Source organism: Nelumbo nucifera, chromosome 2 (genome assembly GCF_055504915.1).
Source record: "Nelumbo nucifera cultivar China Antique chromosome 2, China Antique-T2T, whole genome shotgun sequence".
NCBI classification, from domain to species: Eukaryota; Viridiplantae; Streptophyta; class Magnoliopsida; order Proteales; family Nelumbonaceae; genus Nelumbo; species Nelumbo nucifera.
This window is the reverse complement of record NC_142650.1, coordinates 105829291-105852275: the sequence shown is the minus strand read 5'-3', so window position 1 is coordinate 105852275 and position 22985 is coordinate 105829291. Positions and strand designations below refer to the sequence as shown.

Sequence of the window (22985 nt, the reverse complement as noted above, 5' to 3'; positions counted from 1 at the left end):
ATTCTATCTTTGTGCCTATTAAGGGTTGAAACAACTTATTCACAAGTCTTTGAAAGGTCGCCCCAGCATTTTTCAGTCTGAAGGGCATAACCTTGTAGCAGTACAGGCCGAGCTCGATTACGAAGGCGGTTTTTTCCTCGTCGGTAGGGTCCATCCTGATTTGGTTGTAGCCTGAGTAGGCATCCAGGAAGCTTATCAAATCGTGTCTCGAGGTCACGTCCACTAGGCGGTCAATCATGGGGTGGGGGAAGCAGTCTTTTGGGCCAGCTCGGTTCAGGTCGGTGTAGTCGACATACATGCGCCACTTGCCGTTTGCCTTTTTTACCAGAACGGGGTTGGCTACCCAGCTCGGGTAATGAACTTTCCTTATGAAGTCTGCTGCGAGGAGCTTCTCGACCTCCTCATCGACCCCCCTCCAGCGTTCTGGGGCTTAGTTGCGTTTCTTCTGTCTAATGGGTCTAACTACAGGGCCAGTATTGAGCTTGTGAGCTAGGAGCTTAGGGTCTATGCCGGGCATTTCTGTCGCAGACCAAGCGAAAACATCTAAGTTATTGAGTAAGAAGCGTACCAATTCGGATCGCAAGGGTTCTTCCAGGGATGCTCCGACCTGAAGTAATCTGGCGGGGTCTTCTGCCGAGACAGAGATGGAAACAGTTTCCTCAATTGGTGCAGCTTGCTCCTCGTTCTGTTCCACAGGTTGCTCCAGTTCGAGGTCGGCAGTTACCTTAGCTTTTCCCTTGAGGGCGGCGACATAGCACTTACGGGACTCGAGCTAGTCACCCCACACTACCCCGATGTCGAAGTCCGTTGGGAACTTCATGGCCAAATAGTAAGTAGACACCACGACCTTTAATGCATTGGTGAGTGGCCGACCTACTATGTCGTTGTAGGGGAAGGGGGTCGCGACCACCAAAAAATCGTGACTGAGTCTTACCATACTAGGCCACGTGTCGACTTCCACGGGTACTATGACCTTTCCTAGGGGTTTGACCTCTTATCCGCTAAAGCCGACCAGCGGGGTGTTTGCGGGTTTCAAGTCATTCTCCCAGAACTCGAGTTTGTCGAAGGCTGCTATAAAAAGGATGTCTGCCGAACTGTCGGAGTCAACGAGTACACGCCGGACTTCGAAGTCGTTGATCTTTACCTTTATGACAAGTGCATCGTCATGGGGGTAGTGGACCCCGCACACATCGTCTTCAGTGAACAATATGGGGTCTTCCATCCTAGGCCGCTTTGGGGGATTTTGTTCTTCTCTGGCGGCCTCCTGGGTTGATGCCCGAGCTGCTGCCGAGGTGCATTCTGCTACAATCGATCCTCCAACGACCACGTGGATTGTTCCCTGAACTGGTCTTTCTTCTGGGGGCTGCTTCTGCGGTTCAGCGGGCTGACTGCTGAACTCGGGAGCATCTCTACTGTGCTCTCCCTACCGTCCTGTCTTATTAATATTATTATTATTATGTTGAACAAAATTTCTTAGGTACCTGCGACGAATAAGTTCTTCTATCTCGTCGCGGAGATTATTACAATGTTCGGTGCTACGACAGTGGTCTCTATGGAAACTGCAATACAAGTTTTTATTTCTTTTCTTCGGGTTTCCCTTCAGACGAGGTGGCCACTTCACATACGGGGCGTCTTTGATCGTCAGTAAGATCTCGGCCCGCTTCGCGTTTTAGGGTGTGTAGTCCGTCCGACCTGCTAAGGGAGCTCGGAATGACTGGCTTGGCTTCGTCCACCGGGGTGGGTCTTTCTTTCTCCTGTCATCTGGGTTGGAGGGTTCACCTTCCCTCTTCCTTTTTTTGATCCCGCTTTCAATCCTTTGATTGATCTCCTCCTCTGTTCTTATGAATTTGTTCGCGAGCTTGAGGAATTCAGCTACGGTCGCGGCCTGGTTGACTACCAAGTGCCACTTGAACTCCTTGTGTGTCATACCCCTCTTGGCGGCCGCGAGCTGTACCGCGGAGTCTAGGCGCGGTATCTGTAAGCATGCGTCATTGAACTGTTTGACATAGCCCCGGATGAACTCTCCTTCCCTTTGGACTATTCCGAGGAGGCTCTCCTCGGTTCGGGGGCACCGCTTGCTAGTAATGAAGTGCGCGGTGGAGACTTGCACGAACTGGGTCCAGCTTCTTATCGACCCGGGGGCCAGGTTTCTGTACCAGGTGCGGGCCACTCCCCTGAAGGTGGTAGTGAAGGCCACACACATGCAGGACTCACTGGCCCTTGCCAGGTGCATTTGGGACTGGAAAGCATCGACATGGTCATTGGGGTCAAAGGACCCATCATACTTGTCTAGGGGAGGGAGTTTGAAATCTTTGGGCATGGGAACTGCAAGGAGTTATGAGGGGGGGGGGGAAGGGGCTGAAAGAATAGGGGGAACTTTCACCTCATCCGAGCTTGTTTCTTCTTTACCTCGGAGCTCGGGCAGGATGTGGGTGGTAGTTCGGTGACTTCGCCGGTGTCTTTGCTGCTACTTAGAAGGCCCGGTATTGGCGCTACTTGCATCGGTGTTGCCGAGCTCGATCAGCCCAGATTGTTGGTAGTCCGCGGCCAGGACGCCGAATTGGTTCTCTGTGAGTGGGAGCTCGAACTTAGAGTGTCGAGGTGCTGACTTCGGCGAGGAGGTTCCTGATCCACCGGCGAGCCGCGAAGCGGGGGTAATTAGTCTTTCCCTCCTACCCGGGAATAAGGCCTGGCTCCTGGAGGGGTTCTGAAGTTGGGAGGCTTCCCCTCGGTGAAGGCGCCCGCCCTGAGGGGAGGGCTTGACCGGCTTCGAAGCAGGGTGCCGAGGTGGGAGCTGTGGTTGGTTCAGAGGCAGTTGGGGGAACTGCTGTTGATAGTGACACTGAGAAATGTGGTGCAGTACTTGCTGCTGATGGAGCTGATGTTGCTGGAACTGCTGCATTTGGGCTTGCATTGCCCGCATGCACTGCATCTAGTCATCAAGCTGGTTCTGGCTGGTCGCCAGAGGGACAGCGGTTGGTTCGACGAAAGTTGTCTTGAAAGGGGGGGGGGGGAAGGGGAACATTCACAGGTGCCACCGCACTCGGTGCATTGAGGCTAGGGATTCCGTCCGTCGAGAGGGGGACGGTGAACTGTCCAATACATACAGTGGCGGGCTGAGGGTGTTCCCCTACAACATTCAAATCGGCGTTGTGCCTGTTGCTGCTGGAAGAAGCCATGGAAGTGAAGCTTTCTTTGAGAGAGAGAGAGAGAGAGTTAAAGGTTAGGGGAAGCTTTTTGAAGTTTTCCCACAGACGGCGCCAAATGATGATGCACATTCCGGTCGGTCCTAGCTGCCGGTTACCTTGCCTCTAATGAAATCGGAGGTGCCTGAAACAAGGAAGAAAATGGAGACTCCCGGGGAGGAACCTGGTTGGAACACTTCGAAGCTCAAGTTAGTGCTCTTGAGAAGGCAAGGGGAATGAGAGACTTCAAGACCAGAAAGCACAAGAATCACATACCTCCTTCTTTGGGGGAAGGGGGCCTTTTATAATCACCCTGGTACACTCACTCCCATACCTCTGCTAGATCGGGCATCATCACCTCCGCCAAATCGGGTGTCATCATTTCTGCTAGATGCCAGTTTGTGTGTCATAACCTCTGCCAGTTGCCAGTTCGGGTGTCAGAACCTCTGCCAGTTGCCGGTTCGGGTGTGATAACTACCACTGTCCTTGTCAGGGTCGTCTCTGCCACATCTGAGATGGCGGTGGCAGGTGGCCATTGGAGGGCGGCTGTCATGTGTCGGACCCCTAATCAGTCAGGCGCGCCGCCTCCGTGTACGAGCTTCCTGGGCGTCAGGTACGGTTGTTCAGTCAGGCGACTTGGAGCTGAAGTGGTGTGCGAGGTGAAGTCTTGAGTTCGGATAGAAGTGTGGCCCGAACTGCCCTAGGGTTGGTCAGCTCGGATTTTTGCCCTTTGCGCTCCTTGTAAGGCTCAGGACCTCCAAGGGAGAGCTCGGGTTCTTCCTTGGGGAGCTCGGGTCGTGGGTTCCTTTTTTGGGGAGCTCGGGTTGTGGGCCCGCTACCGTGCCAAGCTGGCGCTTCTGCCAGGTCACTCTCGGTTGCTTCCATGTGTCGCGTGGCCAAGGGGTTGGGCCAAATCTTCCTCCATTACTTCTTACTTCAAAACTTAAATGTCTTTGCATGGTCCGCGACAAAGATGCCCGGCATAGACCCTAGAATAATCACTCACAAACTGAACACTGATCCTGTAGTTAGGCCCGTTAGACAGAAGAAATGCAACCTAGGTCCGGAGCGTTGGAGAGCAGTTGACGAGGAAGTCGAGAAGCTTCTCGTAGCCGATTTGATCAGGGAGGTCCATTACCCGAGCTGGGTGGCTAACCCCGTTCTGGTAAAAAAGGCCAACGGTAAGTGGCGCATGTGCGTCGACTATACTGACCTGAATCGAGCTTGCCCAAAAGACTGTTTCCCACTTCCCAAAATCGACCGTTTGGTGGACGTGACCTTAGGGCATGGGTTGCTGAGCTTCCTGGGTGCTTATTCAAGCTACAACCAGATTAGGATGGACCTTGCTGATGAGGAAAAAATGGCCTTCATAACTGAGCTAGACTTGTACTGCTACAAGGTCATGCCCTTAGCACTGAAAAATGCCGGGGCAACATTTTAGAGACTTGTAAACTGACTGTTTAAGCCGTTAATCGGCAAAAAAGTAGAGTGTTATGTAGACGACATGGTCGTCAAAACTCAATTTTCAAATGATTTAATAAAAGACTTACATTATGTTTTTGAGAATTTGCGCAAATTTAATATGAAGTTAAACCCAAACAAGTGCATCTTTGGTGTCACCTCGGGTAAATTCTTGGGTTACATCATTAACCGACATGGTATCGAAGCCAATCCCGACAAAATCAAGAGGCTATCTTAGATATGAGACCGCCCCGTAAATTGAAGGAGGTTCAGAGGTTGAATGGCCACATAGCCGCTCTGAGCCGCTTCATGTCTAAATCGGCATATCGTTGCCTACCTTTCTTCAAGGCAATTAAAAGAAGCAAAGACTTTGAGTGGACCGAAGAGTGCCAGCTCACCTTCGATGAGCTCAAAAGGTATCTGACCAGTATCCCGGTTCTAACCCGACCCGAGGAGGGAGATATTTTGAAGTTGTACCTCTCTGCGAGTGACGAGGTGGTCAGCTCGGTACTGATAAAAGAAGTAGATCGGGTTCAATGACCCATCTACTATGTTAGTAAAGTTTTGCAGGATGCAGAGACGAGGTATCCAGACATCGAAAAGCTGGCGTACGCACTAGTCACCACAGCTCAGAAGCTTTGACCATACTTCCAAACTCATATCGTCATCATCCTCACCAACAGACCCCTGAGGCAAGTATTACTCAAGCCCAAGGTCTCCGGTAGGTTGACGAAGTGGGCCATTGAACTCAGCGAGTATGACATTCGTACGAGCCCCGTACAGCAATCAAGGCCCAAGCCTTAGCTGACTTCGTCGCGGAATGTACCTTCAGCACTGCAGTTCCTAAACCGATTGAGCCTGAGCACAGAGGAGAAGCTTCTACCAGTGCGGCACCTCCCACGGTCAGAGCAACGCCAACCTGGGAGGAGGAGCCCTGGATCCTCCATGTGGACGGCTCGTCGAATCAGCAAGGTTGCCAACACAAGCGACAACACCATGAGGACCGTGTACATAGAGAACCAGTCTCGGCCTAGCATTCTCGGGGGGGTAGAAGAGGTTGCTCTTGTTGCACAAACAGAGCTGAGCTGGATTGATCCACTCGCGAGCTACCTGCTTCACAAGATCCTCCTTGCAAATCGTAACGCAGCTAGAAGGGTAGAGAACCAGGTGTCCAAGTACGTCATAATAGACGGACGGTTGTACCAAAGATCCTACACGTTCCCCTACCTACGCTGCTTACGACCCTCATAAGCCGAGCTCGTTCTCCGTAACACTCATGAAGGTCTGTGTGGAAAACACTTAGGGGGCAGGGCTCTCACCCAGAAAGCGCTACGACAGAGTTACTATTGGAGCTTGTGAAAAGATGCGACAAGTGTCAACGACATGCCAATATCCATCACCAGCCTATTGCTGACCTAAAGTATCTCACTACCCCATGGCCCTTCACACAGTGGGGAATCGACATCCTCGGACCATTCCCACCAGCGATAGGATAGAGGAGATTCTTAGTAGTAGCGGTGGACTACTTAACAAAGTGGGTGGAGGCCGAACCTCTTGCGATGATCACAACATGAAGCATCCAAAACTTCTTCTGGAGAAGCATAGTGTGCCGCTTCGGACTCCCCCGAGTACTTATCTCCGACAACGGCAAACAATTTGAAGACATTAAGTTTCAAAATTGGTGCAGTCAAATGGGGATATAACATAATTTCACCTCGGTGGCACACCCCCAAGCAAATTGTCAAGTTGAAGTCACAAACAAGGCCATCCTCTCGTGGACTGAAAGCACGCCTAGCCCGAGCTAAAGGTATATGGATAGACGAGCTGCCTAGTGTACTGTGGGCTTATCGAACCACTGTGAAGACCGCCATGGGTGAAACGCCCTTCAACCTCACCTATGGCACGGAGACAATGATCTCAACTGAGATCGAGGTGCCTATGTTACGCCTAGAAACATACGACGAAGAAGAAAATGATGACGAGCTACGCACCAACCTCGACCTAGTTGAAGAGGCACGGGACCTTGCATACATCCGGACTACGGCCTACCAGCAGAGAGTGGGTCGGTACTATAATGCCAGAGTCAAGAAGTGGAACTTCCGCGTTGGAGACCTGGTACTTCGTAAAGTCATGGTGCCTTAGCCTAGTGTTGGTAAGCTCAGACCGAATTGGGAAGGCCCCTACCGAGTAAAGTGGGTGCTCGGGAAAGGTACATACGAGCTTGAAACCCTAGAAGAAAAACAGGTGCCCCGGGCGTGGAACGTCAACAACTTGAGGCAGTACTATCTGTAATCGTCTAACTGAGAGCGGACTGTAAGCCACTCCCAAAAGTCTAAGGACTAACAGTGCCGAGCTGCTAAAAGACCTCGGCATTGTGTATGCCCCAGTCGCCTCTTCGGCATGGGCAGAATCAAGAAGGGTGGACAATAAGTCGCCCCCAAGGCCTAAGGGCTAAGGTACCGAATAGACGGATTCGTCATTATATAAGTCATAGTCGCCTCTTCGGCATGGGCACCTAAAACCTAGTTGCCTCCTCGGCATGGGCATATAAGTCCTAGTCGCCTCTCCGACATATGCAAAATACCTCTAAATGCCTAAGGCATAGACAGTTCGGGAAGCCCTACGATGTCTAGCCTACTTCGGCATAAAACAACAAGGTGTACCCGTTAGGGACAACCGACATTTAAGTGAGTAGCACGTGCGCGAGTTACTCCTACTAGCTCGGTTAGGCAGTTCAGGGTAATCCACACTTTGAAAATTCTTATGGTTGGTTATCCTTACTTATCGTCCAACTCGGTAGCTTGGCAATTCGGGTAACCTATGCATTTTCTACCCAGATCGGAAGTCACTCACACTTAGAATATTTTTGCACAGATATTAGTAATATATTTCATTGACAAAGTGATTGTAAGTACAAAAGACTTCATTTGTAACCCGAGCTCAATAGCTTTGGGGTGTACATTCATGATTCGAAAAAGAAACAAAGAGAAGAAAAAACACTCAAGCAGGAAGGACTGCCAGCTATGTCCGAGGGGCCCACCACTTCGACCTCGTCATCACTCTCCTCCTCTAATGAGTCAGGCTCCTTGTTTGCTGCCGTAGCCACTTCTCGAGCTAAGCCCGCCATTGTAATAGCACTCAGGTTGAGACCTGGGAATTTCTGCCAGACCAGATATCTGCACAGTTTGAACCTGGAGTGGTAGGAGCTCGAACCGTACTTGACCTGAAGAGCGTGGAATTCCAAGGATTCCTTGAAGCTTTCAACGGCCTTAGCTCTCTCCTCTGACCGAGCCTCCTCGATGGCGGTATCGAGGATCTAAGTTCTCTCTTGAACCAGGGCTTCAAGGTTCTCGATTTCTTGTTGAAACCGCGCTCTCTCCTTGGTCGTCTTCGTGATCAACTCCTCTTCCTTCGCGGCCAGCGCAGAAATTTGCTCCTTAAGCTTGGCATTTTCCTCAGTCAGCGAGGAGATCAACTCCTCCTGGTCCAGAATCAACTGCTTATGGCACTCAGCTCCCTTCTTTTCCCGAAGTACCTCACCCCGGGCTAGATCCAGGTCACGATGGAGCTTTCGCACCTCCACCCTACTTTGAATGGATCGCGGACTGGCAAGCCAATGTGTGAAGGGTGGAGTTAACCTATCAAAGGCAAATCGATGTCAACAAAAAAAAAAAGAAAGAGGTGAAGTCGAAGGTAGTATACTTACCACCATGCAGTGACTCGAGGTCAGTCCCAGAAGCCGCTTTGGGAGCATCTCAGCCCAGCGTGCGACCTCGCTCGGAAAGATAGCGTCCTGGCTCTTCTGCACCGCGTACACATGGTTCCTAATGCTCTGCTCCTCGTTAGCAGGAGCGAGCTCGGTAGTGGGCTCTTCTGGCACAGGTGCATCCTCCGGTTCCTGAGGATGGACCTCCTCCTCGCAGTCCTCCATTGCCACCACCTCGGGGTCCGTGGGTTGGGCCTCCTCCCTTCGGAGTTCGGTGGAGATCGGTTCAGCAACCCGGGCCTCAACTGCTTCAGATGTCGAAGTCTCCTCCCGATGGAGCCTCTTTTTAGCCTTTCATTTCTTCCCCTTCCAGGAGCTCATAAGAAGGCTTCCTGCATCAACCTCTGGCATCGTAGCTGCAAAAAAAAAAAAAAAAAACAGGCAGTTAGTCTGAAAACTTAAAGGGTGCTTTAAAGCAAGTATTTGAAAAGAAACCTACTAGGAGGGCTCAAACCAGCTCGCACCAGCGCCTCCTCGGCCAAGAAGCTCTTCATCTCGTGGTTGAGGTCCCTCCAAGAGTTAATCACCGCCCTGGTCTCTGCATCCAAGATCACCCCAGGGTCCTAGGTAGCCACCCTCCAGTGGGTTGGAAAAGACCACCCTTCCGGGTTGCGGACAATGAGGTACCATCTTTTCCAGGCCAGAACCTTGTTCGGGCAGTCGAACAAGATTTTGAATCTAGGCCTGGGGGAGATGTAATAGCTCTGTCGTACGTCCCCGCGCAGACAGGCTGAGTTTCGCTTGATCGCACAGATCGAGCTAAAGATATCAAGGGATAAGGGTCGGTTATAGGCATGGAACAAGGAAATGGTACCAACTATGTTCCGAATAGAGTTTGGATGAAGCTGGTTGATAGTGATGTTATAGAACCTAACAACCTCTATCAGAAAGGGATGAAGAGGGAAGCGCAGCCCTGCTGCGAGCTGCTCAAAAGCAACGAGCTCGCTGTGGTCGTGATCCCAAGGGTATTGACCCAGTGGGAGACTGAAGACCAAGTTATCAGGAAAACAGTAATGAGACGCTAAGTACAGCAACCTATCCAAAGATAGTTTGGAAGGCCTGAAGTCATCAGGCTTCCGACCTCGAGAAGAAGTTGGGGCCCCTGACCTGGAAGACGGACCCTCTTCATGGGCTTCGGTCTCCCTGAGCCGAGATGGCCCAACTTCGGGGTTAGAGGTTTCCTCTGCAGACCGATAAGGGGAGGCACCCTGCCGTGGGCTGATTTCCCCTGCAAGAACAACGATGCCCTCCTCGCTAACGCTATCTACAAGTCTGTCTACGCTAGAACTCGACATAAGTGGAAAACAGGGAAAAAGCTGAAGAAGGGAGACTCACCGAAAACAAGGAACGAAGTGGGAAGCGGAAAAGAAAGCTGAGCTGGAAGACTCTGACGCGATCTCGGGAGAGCTCAAATCGTAGAACTTGTGGCGAGGAATGAGTCGCGGGCCCTCCTATTTATAGCCTCTATGTCCGAAAACTAACGGTCGAGATTGAAGCAATCCTATGGCTCCTAGGAAAACTGGCTGCGCAACCCCCGAGGGTAAATTCGGTTTAGCGCATTTTTTGACGTCCATGCGCAAACCAGACGCGACCTGCGTTTTCCTGGTTGAGTCGGATGGCCGAACAAGTCTGATCAGCGAGTTATCTAATTAGCTGCCCGGTCCTTGGACCAAATCCACTTGGCTTGTCATGAACTCCCCACTCCAGGTCAAAACCCCTAGCCCGAGGAGTGGGGGGCAATTGATGTAGGGTGATTTGGCCCGACCTAATAATAGAGGGACACGTGGACACAACCTAGCTGGCAGAACGACAACTCATCTTAATGTACCCAAGTCTACAACAGACCGAGCTCGAATAACCGAACCACCTCGGGGCAGGTTCACCTCAAAATGAATCTGCTTCGGGGCACGATTGCATCAAGGTCACCCCAGTTACCAGTCACCTCGGCGTTTGTAATAGGTCGGACCCAGGGGGCATCAGTTCGGGTAATATTGACTGACCTTCACTGGCTGACCCCAAAGGTCACCGGATTCCACATTTTACGGGATCACGCTTCGTAACAACTGGCCTTATCTCCTCCGACCGATTTGGACGACAACGATATGCTTTATCGGCTGGCGACGTCACCTCCTATTAATCCGGTAACAGGCCACATCACGACAAGAACCTCGGAACCACTCCAAAAAACCCGCAAGGACTCCAGTATATAAAGACCCCAACCCTTTGGGGGTAGAGGTACACGCAATTACTGCTTACTAGCTCTCTTGCTTTCTGATCACTTTCAGCTCGCACATACTGACTTAAGCATCGGAGCGACCTCGCCAGGTAAGCACCTCCGGGTTCTCTAATTCTCTCTGTGCAGATCCGTCTAATCCATCCGAGTCATCTCAATCTAGGAACAACCAGATTGCGCAACATCAAATACTATATCCATTGTTAAATTATCAGCTCTTAAATCATTAATTTCTTACTACATCAACCCATGTCCTCTTTAGTCTGTCTAACTCTTCTACCATTCAACTTGCAACATGGTCTTTTATGCATATAACCAAACAGAGGATAATGGATCTCCATTCACCGATGAAACACACCACAAAGGTCACAAGCCACCAAATCTCTTAAAAAACCATGGAAGAGACACAGTTGTTGATAGAAAGAGTAAGGGGCCCGTTCGAATGTGTGTGTTTAAAGTATATTGTCTTCGTTAAATAATTGATGGGTATCAGGAGACATGGATAAGAGGGGCTAAACGGCATTCCTTATTTGCATTGAATGAAGAAACAGGGCAAGAGAAATTTCATGCTCCCATGTGCTTATTATTGTTTCTCTCCCATGTGCTTCTAAGTCCTGGTTGACAAAAATCTCCCTTGGAATGATGATCTCTCCCTTGGTTGGTTCTCGTTGGTCCAAATCCTCATGGACCCAAGGGCCCATCCTGATGATGGGTAGCTTAATCCTTGAAATGCCCAGTTTTGTTGGCTCCGCTTTTTTGACCTTCAAGTGGTTAAGGACATCACACATGGAGCTCTGGCCACTGGGGTCCGATCAGCTGGCCTGGCTTACCTGTTTTTGGGGCCCAATAGGCCATAAATTGGGATACGATATACTTTTTGATCCAACAGGAATGGGTGTTCAGATTGGGCAGCCTGATTGAAAATCTAGTCTGACCCGATTCGATTCATGAGCAACAAACATTTTTTTAACCCCAAACTTTAATGCAGGTGGAGGAGCGACCACCTTAAATTTTATTAATTATTTTCATAAAAAGAATTTATAATAATTAGCCTGCCTTGCCCCATAACCCAAGTATACATAGCTCTCTCTCACCATCTCAGCGCCCCCCCCCCAAAAAAAAAAAGAAAAACAAAGAAAAAAAAAGTCTAACAAAACTTAATTAATTCTAAGGAAAACCTAAATTATCTTCGTTAATAAAATGAACCAAATCTCTAGAAATTTGGGAATTACCATTGATCACTTTAAGCGTGCATCTTTTATCAATTCCTTTGTTAGCTAGCAGATCAGCACAGCAATTTACCTCTCGTATGATATGGGTCCACCTAATATTCATTCTCTGCATTAAGTTCTTAACATGGTTTTTAAAATCGGATCAGACCGGATGGTTGGACCAGAAAAACGAGGAACTGGTCAGGTGGCTGATTCCGGTTATTCCTAAAACCGGATTTTCCTTTAAAACTGTTGATTTTGGTCAGCAAACCGCTGACCTGGATGGTTAACCGTTCGAACCATTCGACCCGGTAATCAGACCCCTGACCGATTCGGTCTCCAAGTCAGTTTTTAAAACTATGATTCTTAATACGTAAACAGAATTTCAAAGATAATCCGATCTACCCATTAGAATGTCAATAATTATCATGTTATCACTTTCCACCTCAATCTCTTTAGCCTCTTTGCAAACAAAGGCTTAGAACAAAGGCCCTGCGACAAACATAAGACTGCAATTTGTGCTGATTAGTTAAAAGATAGCTCTGCCCCAACCCTTAAATAGGGCCTGTATAAGGGGCCGTTTGGTAACAGTTGGAGTGGTTAAACTGAATGACTCACTGTTTTCGCTTTCAGTCGATAAAATAATTATATAATGTCATTGGAGAGTATAATTATCAATCCAACTTCAATTTCAACCCTTAAGGAGCTCACAACTTCCTTCATAATTTTATTGACTAAAAAGACAAATAAATAAATCGTTCAGTTCAGCCACTTCAGACGTTATAAAATGGCCCCCCAAGTCACAATCTCCTTAATTATTTATTCACTAAAGGGCAAATAAATAAACCTTTCACTTCTTCTATTTCAGCTGTTATCAATGGCCCCTTAGGCCTTAGTCATAACCCAGTCTTTATCTGGCAAGGGCCAGAAGTAGACATGGGCTCAATTTTAAGATCTCAATTGGGCTTGAGGAAACCTTGGCCATGCCTAAGGACCTGGTTTGTCTCCAAACTAGTAACTTACTATTTATGTGGCACCTGTTTAATATACTTCTATTTAAGTAATACATCTACATTATTATTTTGCTTAAAATTGTAATAAAAAAGGTTGAACACCTCATGGTTTTGCGAAAAAAAATTCTTGGCAGTCATTGGTGTTAATAGAGGTATCAATTGGACTGGATTTTGTCCAATCCGATCTAGTCTAAGGTGAGTCTATTATAAATGGACCTGGTTCAATTCAATCCAATAAATGTTTTGGATCAATTTGAACTGGTCCAATTTAATATCTGGACCATCCAATCTGTTCAAATTCATTTTAATTTAGATTGGTTTCAACCCAATCCCGGTCCATTGACACATATATTCTTATCTTATATCAATGGACCAGATATTAGCTTAATCCAACCCAATCCAATATAAATTTGTTATGGATGGACCAGGTCCAATTCACTCTAATAAATATTTTGGACCGAACTGGTCCAATCCAATATATCTTATTGGTCTGTCCAATCCGTTCAAATTGATTTTGAATTGGATGGGGTTCAATCCAAAACCGGTTCATTGACACCCTTAGGTGTTAATGGCCTCAATATCTCAGCAGAAGTCTGCCCAGCAACCAGGCATTGCTTTCTTCTACTTAGACACATTTCAGGTAGGTATCATAGAAAAGACCTTAAGAAAAACATAATACTCTATTTCAAAAAGGAGTTCAGATGGACTCCCCACAGAGTGCGCCTCACAGACCTTAGAAAACATCTCTTCTCTCGTGCTTGTCATGGAGAGATATTCCCAATTAACGGAGGGATGGGCTGTGTGGTGCGCTCTGTGGGGAGCCCAAATTTTCTCAACACTACCACATTGAAAATGAACCAGTATGCAGAGATGGAATCCAAACAATCCCTGAATCCAACATGTAGTGTTAACCTTTGGCCAACACAATGACTCCATCCATGTGTTGTTCCCCTCTACACTCCCAACTAATGGGTCAAATTTCACCACCAGAGCCCCAGTCAGTGTCCTGAAATACCCTTTTCTCAGTTCTCATTTTCCTCCAGATTAGGGTGTCAATGGACCGGTTTTGGGTTGGACCCTGTCTAAATCAAAATCAAATTGGATGGATTGGATGAGACCAACAAGGCACATTGAATTGGACAAGTCCAGATTTTTAATGATCCCCTATAATGAATTTATATTGGATTGAGTCAGATTGAACCAATATCTGGTCCATTAATAAAAAATAAGAATACAGATGTCAATAGACCAGGTTTGGATTGAAACTAGTCTAAATTATAACCAATTTGAACAGATTGAACAGTCCAGGCATTGAATTGGATGAATCCAAAATATCCAAAATATTCATAAAGATGGAGTGGACCTAGTCCAATGAACCCATACTGGACCAGATCGGATTGGACCAAATCCAGTCCAATTGACACCAAGGATTGTAAGGTTGCTAAAAATCATGGTGCATGGTGCATGGTGCATGGTGCATGGTGCATTGGATGACACCGAGGACTGGACCAAATCCAGTCCAGGCATTGAATTGCATGGTGCATGGTGCATGGTGCATGGTTGTAATGTTCGGAAGATTGTTTTCCTAAAAATCATGCTAACTTGCTAGTTAAGCAATATGAGCAAGTATAACTCTAATTAATACATTTGCACTAGAATTAGTTGATAATTGAAACAGAAATAGAAAATATAAGCATCGCAAAAGCTAGGAACAAATAATCCTAATAGCAAAATAAGAAAGAAAATATAAAATTGAAGAACAAAAAAATGTTAAGCTAGTTAAAAAAACATGAAGAAGTCTGCTCATTTCTCTCGGAATAGTGTATTTGGAGGACATTAGTAGGAGCCATTATTACTTGGTGCAATAATAAAATCTTAGGCTCACAAGCATGAGAGCACGGGTTCGAGTTTGAGGGTGGCCACTTTATGTGAAAATTACAAAAAGTTTAAATCATACCCAATCTATCACTCCTCACCCTCCACTGCAGATAGGATTGTTCTATTTTTGGAGGAACTTTTTGAACCAAAAGGCAGAGTGCTTTGGATATCTCTTCAATCCATTCTTGTAGTCCACATAGTTGATACCGAACCGGACCGTGTAACCATCAGCCCATTCAAAGTTGTCCAACAATGACCATGCGAAGTAGCCCTTCACATCTACACCCTCTCTGCAAAAGCCCAAGAAAAAGAACAAAATGGATTAAAAGAAGAACATGGTTTAAGAGAGTGAATCTGTTGCCCACACCCTACTAACAAGACACTACAGTCGCACATTGGGAACATAAGTGGCCTGTTGCTAGAATATTCGAGTTTGGTTTAAGACACTAGTGGGGATGGATTTAACTATATATTCTGTATTATAACACACATGACTCCGGATTTTATGGACTTTTTTTCTGCATTTCTCTTGCACTCTCATTCAGTTTTGGACAGGATAATTGAATGGAATTGCAGGATAACTGCAATGGATCTCAATATTCACACAGACATGGTACCGGAAATCTATGATGCCAGAAATACATGATACTTGAAGAGCTTTGACCAATCAAAATCCACCCATGAATTTTGATCACAAGTTTTTCAGATATCATGTCTTTCCAGCAACATAGTCGAATCCCAGTTCAAAATCTTTTTAGACTTACCACATGGTCACATAGATATATAGTAGGTTTACTAATTTATTTTTTTCTATCGGCCACAAAAATACCCCATCTCCAAAATTTAACCTAATTTAAGGGGGTATTCAGTAGTGTCTGTATGAGGTTAAAATCACATGGTTTGAACCACACCACGTTCTACAAATGTATTTATTAACACCCCTGAACAGAAAAACTTTGGCTGTTGGGGGCCAACAGCCTATGCTGTTGAAAGCGACTTTAGGAATGCCACGTTACCATGAGAGTGGGTAAATTAGTAATAGCTCCCTATTTTATTTTGGTCAACAAGAAAAACATGGGCATGAATAGGTGAACGTGCCCAGCCCAAAAACACTCTTAACAGCCTATGCTGTTGGCCCCCAACAGCCAAAGTTATCCCCCCCTCTCCCTTGAATTGTGATAAAACCTCGTAACAGGGAAAAATTTTTGGCTGTTGGGGGCTAACAATCTATGCTGTTGAGAGAGTTTTTGAGAACGCCACGTTATCATGACAGTGGGTAAATTAGTAATTGCCCCCTAATTTATTTTAACCAGAAAGAAGACATGGGCGCGAATTGGTGAACGTGCACAGCCCAAAAAACCCTTTCAACAGGCCAACAACCAAAGTTATCCCCGTTACAGGTGGTTTCAAAACACACCACACCATGGAAAGAATGCAACATAAATGGGTGTGACTTGTTCCAAAACCAAATGAACCATAAAATATCCACACTACCAAAAACCACCTTAGTATCCCAAGCCCATTAAAACACGGCCCAGACCCAAGGCTTCTAAGACTTATTATTTGGATAGTGAGTAGATCCAAAAGAATTCATATAGTTGCCTCATGAGAATGGGGTCATTGGTTGCACTAGTATGGAATAATTATGTCCAGGTTTCCAACTTCTCAACACTGTAGGTCTTGGAACAGACAGTATTAGAACCTATCCAATATGTATGTATTCATCCTTATAATTTATTATAAAATGATAGAACAAGTAAAACTCACTTGATGGCTTTCTGAAGGTAAGAAAGATGGTGACTGTAGTAGTATATTCTCATAGTGTCCGTGAGGGCTTCCTCCAATGTCCATGTGCTGTTATTTACCTCAGAAATTCCTAAAAACATGAATGGATTAATGAATGAATGAATGAATGAATGAATGAGTATTCATTTCATGGCTAATATTGGATCAATAAAAAGTTGAGAATCGATCAAAGATCACACCGTTCTCAGTAATGTAGATAACTGGGTTGTTATATTTTCTCTTTGTGTACAGCAACAACTCTTGTATTCCTTGTGGGTATATATAGAGCCAATTTGAGCCAGCCTGCAGGTTCAAACCTATTAGTTGGGTCATGCTCTATCAACGAAAAACATGGTTTATCTTTTCTTAATTAAGTTGCTAAACTCATACCCTTGGTCCAATTGGGATCCCATTGCGGTCAGCTGTTGCAACAGAATATGCAGTGAATTATATGTCTTCAGTAGGAATGCAGTATAAATGGAAACATGGACTAACTACCTGTACACTGAATGTGTTTTGATAGACCTACTTGTGAGGGTGGCTCGAGAATCCGTCATGTAGGTTACATTAACCTTGTTGATGCGTAGGAGATTAGCAGCATAATTAGCAGTGTAGTAATTTAGTCCAAGGAAATCATATGACCCCTTTATCATCTTGGATTGCTCTTTGGAGAATTTCGGTAGGCGATGTCCGGCGAGGGATTTCATGGTCTCCGGATAGTCGCCGTAGGTTATTGGGTGCATAAACCTACATGATATATAGAGAATTCATTCACAAATCATGGGTGCTCTCTGTTCTTGCTGAATTAGTTCATCCTAGCTAATGGTTTTTGGATGTTATCAAGTGTTTGATGAAATTCCTCACCACCCAAACATGAAGTCCAGAGCTCTCCCTGCAGCTTCCTTATTGGCCTTGTCATTTGAGAAAGGCACCATCCAGTGTGACACTAGTGTAATTCCAATCTTGCCTTTTTGAGTTGCCTGCACAGCAGTGGGATTAGGGTTGATTGATAAGTTAAATTCCAGTTTCAAATATAATTATCAATAATGAATTCTCGAAAACACCTCTAAACAGGTGTATTAGATATATCGTATCAAAATTTTAATCCTCATACACAAGATCATGGTTCGACAAACAAAGAGTAACTCACCTGGTATTTGTCCTTGTAGACCTTGACTGCAGCTGCATGGGCCAGAAGTTGGTGGTGTCCTACGATGTATGGCTCGGTTGCAGAGTTCCCACCAGTACAGTTTGGGTTCACCCAGGAAGAACAGCGCCCAGGTGCATGGATGCCCATGGCGTATGCGCCCATGCAAAAGCTCCATGGTTCGTTTAGGGTGATCCAATGCTTCACTCTATCACCAAATTCTCTGAAGCAAAGCTCCGCATAGTCCCGAAAGTCATCACTGCATATGCATCAAAGTAATCAGCAGGTTGGATCACTTTGATCAGATTGGACCAGTTTGGGTAAAATGTAATAGGCCAATTTGATGAATCCATCCTATCAGAGTTGATTCGGATCAAATTGGTTGCATAATTGTCAAAGTGACACCTAGGTGACAAGGCTGCCTTGCCTATCGCCAAGCAGGTTTATACGTAGTTAGGAAATACTTTTACATTTTTATTTTTTTGAGAGTATAATTATAAAATAAATATTATTAAATTAAAATGTTCATTATGTGCGTTTATTTATTAGTTTTTTTTCATTATTCTCTTATTTGTTAGGGTTACTCAACACATATGTTGTAAAATGCTGTCTTGACCTCTCGAAAATTTTAAAACCTGAACTGCTAAGAATGGAAGAACTTAAAATTTTATCTAATTAATACATTTTCTTCTTCTTTTTTTTTTCAAATTTTCCTTTCATTTTTTCCTATAACAACTAAAATTAAGGGTTCAGCTCCACTATGTTTTTAATTTACTTTTTCTTTTTCTTATCTTTTTTTTTTCTTCCTTTCATGAATATGCTTTCCTATACTTTAACATAAGTTTATACTTATGAAAATTATAGATAATTATTAGGCAAATATGGTAACTAGTTGCTATCCAACCTAAGCAATTACTTAAGAATAAATGATTTTTTACGAAAAAAAAATCCGCCAGTTAGGCAATTAGGTGACAAAGAAACCCCCCCATTGACTAACTTCATCTTGGCGCTTTGAAAACTATGGTTGATTGATTGGTTCCACTCATTCGATGTGGGTATAATTTTTCTAAGTGAGACCAGGGTAATGGTGGGGTTCTGAGTTCATTAAGTCAAAAAGTGAATAACATATATAACAGTACTGCTTTTTGCTTACATGATGAGAGGACTCAGAAAACCGCCATACTCATCTTCCAGGGCTTGAGGAAGATCCCAATGAAAGAGTGTCACAAAGGGCTGTATACCTGTTAACCCACAGCAAGTCATCAGCTAACCTGTGCTAAGAAAGAGAGAGAGAGAAAGAGAGATGAACCATTGGATATAAGCTCGTTGATGAGGTTGTTGTAATATTCAAGTCCTTCTTTGTTCACTCCCCCGCTTAACTTCCCGTCTGAATTGAAGAAAAGAAAGGTAGTGGTGAGTGGAAATACAAAACAAATTTCTTAAACCGTTAATAATGTCGGTCCCAATTAAAAATAGTCAATTGATTGAGACTTTGGAGCTATATACAATTCTTAGAGTTTGATCAAATAAAGCTTTTTCTTGGTGGGCCATTAGAATCTACTACCTCGTAGACCAATATAGGTGATCATTTCTACATTCTACCCTCGGCTCTTGGAATTTCTGGGCTTCGGCCTATTTTTTTTTGTATCCAAGCCTGGGCTATCTTAGGGTAAGGACCATAGGCCGTAGCCCATGTCATCAAATATTTATGAGTTCGACTATGATATGAAAATTATATGATATCTGAAAATCTTTTGATCAGTCAACTAGAATAATAAATGTGGTAATCAATCCGGTGTTATTTATCAAATTTATGGGTGAGTTTTGATTGGTCAAAACTCTTTCAATACCATATTATTTTCACATCATAGATTTTCCCAGTATTTACATTTTGAGAATCAAATGATACTGGATTTGATCCATGAGCCATAACCCAAGGTTGTGCCAGGGGCCCTCCTAACTTCCACTCTTTTAGTTAATGTTTTAGAAACTGGTCTGGAATTATGGAGGTTCAATTGTTTTCCTCTCCATTTGGATGGATCACCAGTTCAATCAATCAGGTCAAGCAGATTAATCAGCTGTGGTGTCAGGACAATAAAATTTTAAAATAAAAAGGGTAAATTGCAGATAAGTATCTTATATTTGGGTAGTCTCACTTTAGGGCCTGAATTTCAAGTGTGCCACTTTAGTATCTGAACTTCGAAAAATGTACATATTGAAGCCCAATTCTATTAAATTAACATTACGGTAAGAGGTAAAATTATGAAGATGGTCATGTTCTTATTCTATTTTTTCACTGTTCATCTTCTTCTACTTTTAGACTTTAGCTTAATTTGGAAGGAATACAAAATACAAATATAAGGCTCAGTTTCAAAAGGGTACAAATACAAATAAGTCAACGATATTTTTGCAATCTAATCGATCATTGAGTAAGGTTGATGGATCTTACTAGGTAACAGCCTAGACCATGAGAAGGAGAATCTGTAAGCGTCCAACCCCATTTCCTTCATTATCCCAACATCTTCCTACATCAAATATATTTATTCATTTCTTAATAATTAATAACTACAAGCTACTTTTATACAAGAAAAAAAAAACGAAAACCCCTTAAAAATTTGAAAAATCAATGGCCCGTGGCCGGCTACCTTATAACGATGATAGGAGTCGATAGCTACGTCTCCATTGCTACGGTCCTTTATCTTCTCTGCAATGCATCACAAAATTATATATATCCACAAATTAATAACTATATTTATCGCAAGTTGGGTTTAATTAATTTAAGACCCTTAAAATGGTGGCCCTATAGCCACATGGCAAGTTTATCCAAACCATGTATTTTAATCATCAGATTATGATGTTTTGAATATATATAGCCATTATTGAGCTTTGGACATGGATATGTATTGTAAAGGCCTTGGAACTTGGAAGCAAGCACCAAGGACAATAAATCGAATTTCCTGCCCACTCGAACATTCTATCTATCTCGAATTGTGCCATCTTACATTGTGAGATGTGCGGCTGCAATGTAGGAAATTTGGGTTCGAAGGAAATTAAAGATTCATTACTCTAACTAGAAGTTCATAGATTGGTTGAGATATGTAGATAGGATCTAATATTTTGAGCTTAAGACAAGACTTTAGTTATGATAAATAGCATTTTCTGAAATTTCTGAAAACTAACTTCTTTGTTTGAAGGCTTTGTTGAGTTGAATTTTCTCACAAGGATTGGGATCATCTTATACCTAATGGGTTATGTTTGATAGGGATTAGATTATGAATTTATGATTAAGGGGTGATAAATTGCAGATAACTGCCCTGTACTTGGTGCTAATACTTAATTAGCCACCCCAAACATTGTTTTTCTAGACCCCTTTGAATTTCTAGATTCCAACACTTTTCCCCCTGACCTTTTAATGGGTATATGGGGTTGCCAATGGAAGTAAAATTATTAAATTGTCCATTTGAGATTTTATGGACACATAACAATAAGTATCAAAATGATAAAAAATAACCATTTTTAAGCGTAGGTTGTTCTCTAGGCATACATTGATGAATTAATCATTCTAAAAGCATTCTCAAGATGAGCTTTGTTGAAAAAAAGAATGTTGAGAGAAACATATGAATTAGGATTTTAGAAAGCCTAAGCTAAAAGAGCAAAATGGTCTTATAAATTAATATAAGCATAACTTGATATTTAATAGAATATTTGAAAATTTTAATTGATAAAATATGTGGGGGCAAAGTGTTGGGACTTGGGATTAAGCGTTCAGGGGAGTATCACAAAACAAAGTGGGGTGTTATGAGTCTTTTGACTATCAATTTCTGGGTAAATGGTTTGACTCGTCCGATCCAAACTCCAGTTCAGATCAGATGGTTTTGAGGTCCAAAACCGGATCCAAACCCATGATCGGTTCCCGGTCAACTGGTCGGATCATCCAGTCCAGTCCAGTTTTAGAATCACTGCAGGTTGGTTATCTGAATCAATTCATCCGAATTGCCCCATGAAACCAAGGTCCAGATGCTTTTTATGAAAAGGATATGCATTAAATTGAGAATAGATTAAAAGAAGCAACCAGCCTATGAAGTCAACACGCCCTTTTCCACCAACAGCGTTGCAACTTGCAACAGTGATTTGCAATTTCCTGAAATTAAATAAAATTTTCTGTGCTTATAAGAAAAAAAAAATGTTCTTGAAGCTTTTTTATCTGCAACATTCTGCACTACTTTTTGTGCATGATTCCAGCTAGTGACACTTGTTCTGAATTCTCTGTTGATTTGAAATCTATACACAGAGATGTAACAAAACGATGCAACAAGGTAAAAAGCAAAAAACCCAATTAACAAAACCCAAAATGAAAAGACTCAAAGAGAAAGCTGAAGAGTAAACAAACACAGATCTCTTCCTTCTGGGAGAAAGAGAGAGAGAGAGAACCTGGGTATTTGTGGGTGAATGTATCCCATATGCTCGGTTTTCTTCCACCCTCTTTTGCTGCTCCTTCGTACTGAAACAAACACATAATGTAAGAAGTAGAAGAAGGATAATTTGAACCCAGAGAAACACTTGATTAATACCTGGTAAGCAGCTGATGCCGTCCCAAAGATGAAACCAGTTGGGAAACTGCTTCGGTTGAGTGAAGGCGAGACATGATGAATGGGTGTGGCTGTTGCCGGTGCGATAGGAGGGGCCAAGGAGTCGACAAGAACCAGAAGGCCCAAGAGCAGAAGGCGGAGAGACCCCTGATGTAATTTGATTCCAAACGCCATCACACTTACTGATTGGTTGTGTACTTTGCTTCACATTTGTCTATGCACTTATATAATGGAAGAAACTGTAGGTCCCATGACTCCCATCCAAGTACAGTACTTAGGTGATTATCTTTCTTATTAACAATTCAACAAACAGGGTATAGAGAATTCTCACCTTAATTATATTAAGGAGACTAAGGTGGGTTTTTGAAAATTCAAATGAGGGATGATGAGGACAAGATCGATCACAAGGGGGATTTGTCTGATGTGTGGGTCTGTCACCGACTGCTGCTGCACTGTTTAGTTTTGGTTGATGCCAGAACTATTAGCTTCCAAAGCCAGTAGGCAGCGTAGATAGACCGTTGCTCTGGTTCTGGTTTCCCAACGATGACGTAGAAATACACGTAGCGGTTTTCTGATCACATGAAGACGACGTAAGCTTTGGCTTTCTCAAATATTTATCTCTTTTTTGCGGTTACAATGCCTTTATCAATACTGAATTTTTTAACAGTAAAAAGGAATGCCTCTGTCATCCATCTTTAATATCTCTTTGGATCTTAT

General features: G+C 44.2%; 1 protein-coding gene across 1 annotated transcript; it reads right to left on the bottom strand.

Annotated features, from left to right (window-relative positions):
• Positions 1 to 14648: 14648 nt before the first annotated feature.
• Positions 14649 to 22513, bottom strand: LOC104603497 (beta-glucosidase 12-like). The gene is made up of 13 exons (XM_010267548.3): positions 22251 to 22513; positions 22111 to 22180; positions 20325 to 20383; positions 20129 to 20204; positions 18989 to 19066; positions 18833 to 18920; positions 17683 to 17938; positions 17397 to 17512; positions 17062 to 17279; positions 16923 to 16954; positions 16733 to 16835; positions 16515 to 16623; positions 14649 to 15037 (listed from the first exon to the last, which is right to left on the bottom strand). Exons 1-13 carry the CDS (start codon positions 22440 to 22442, stop codon positions 14869 to 14871), a joined length of 1566 nt encoding a protein of 521 aa, XP_010265850.1. The 5' UTR covers positions 22443 to 22513; the 3' UTR covers positions 14649 to 14868.
• Between the last annotated feature and the right edge of the window lie 472 nt (positions 22514 to 22985).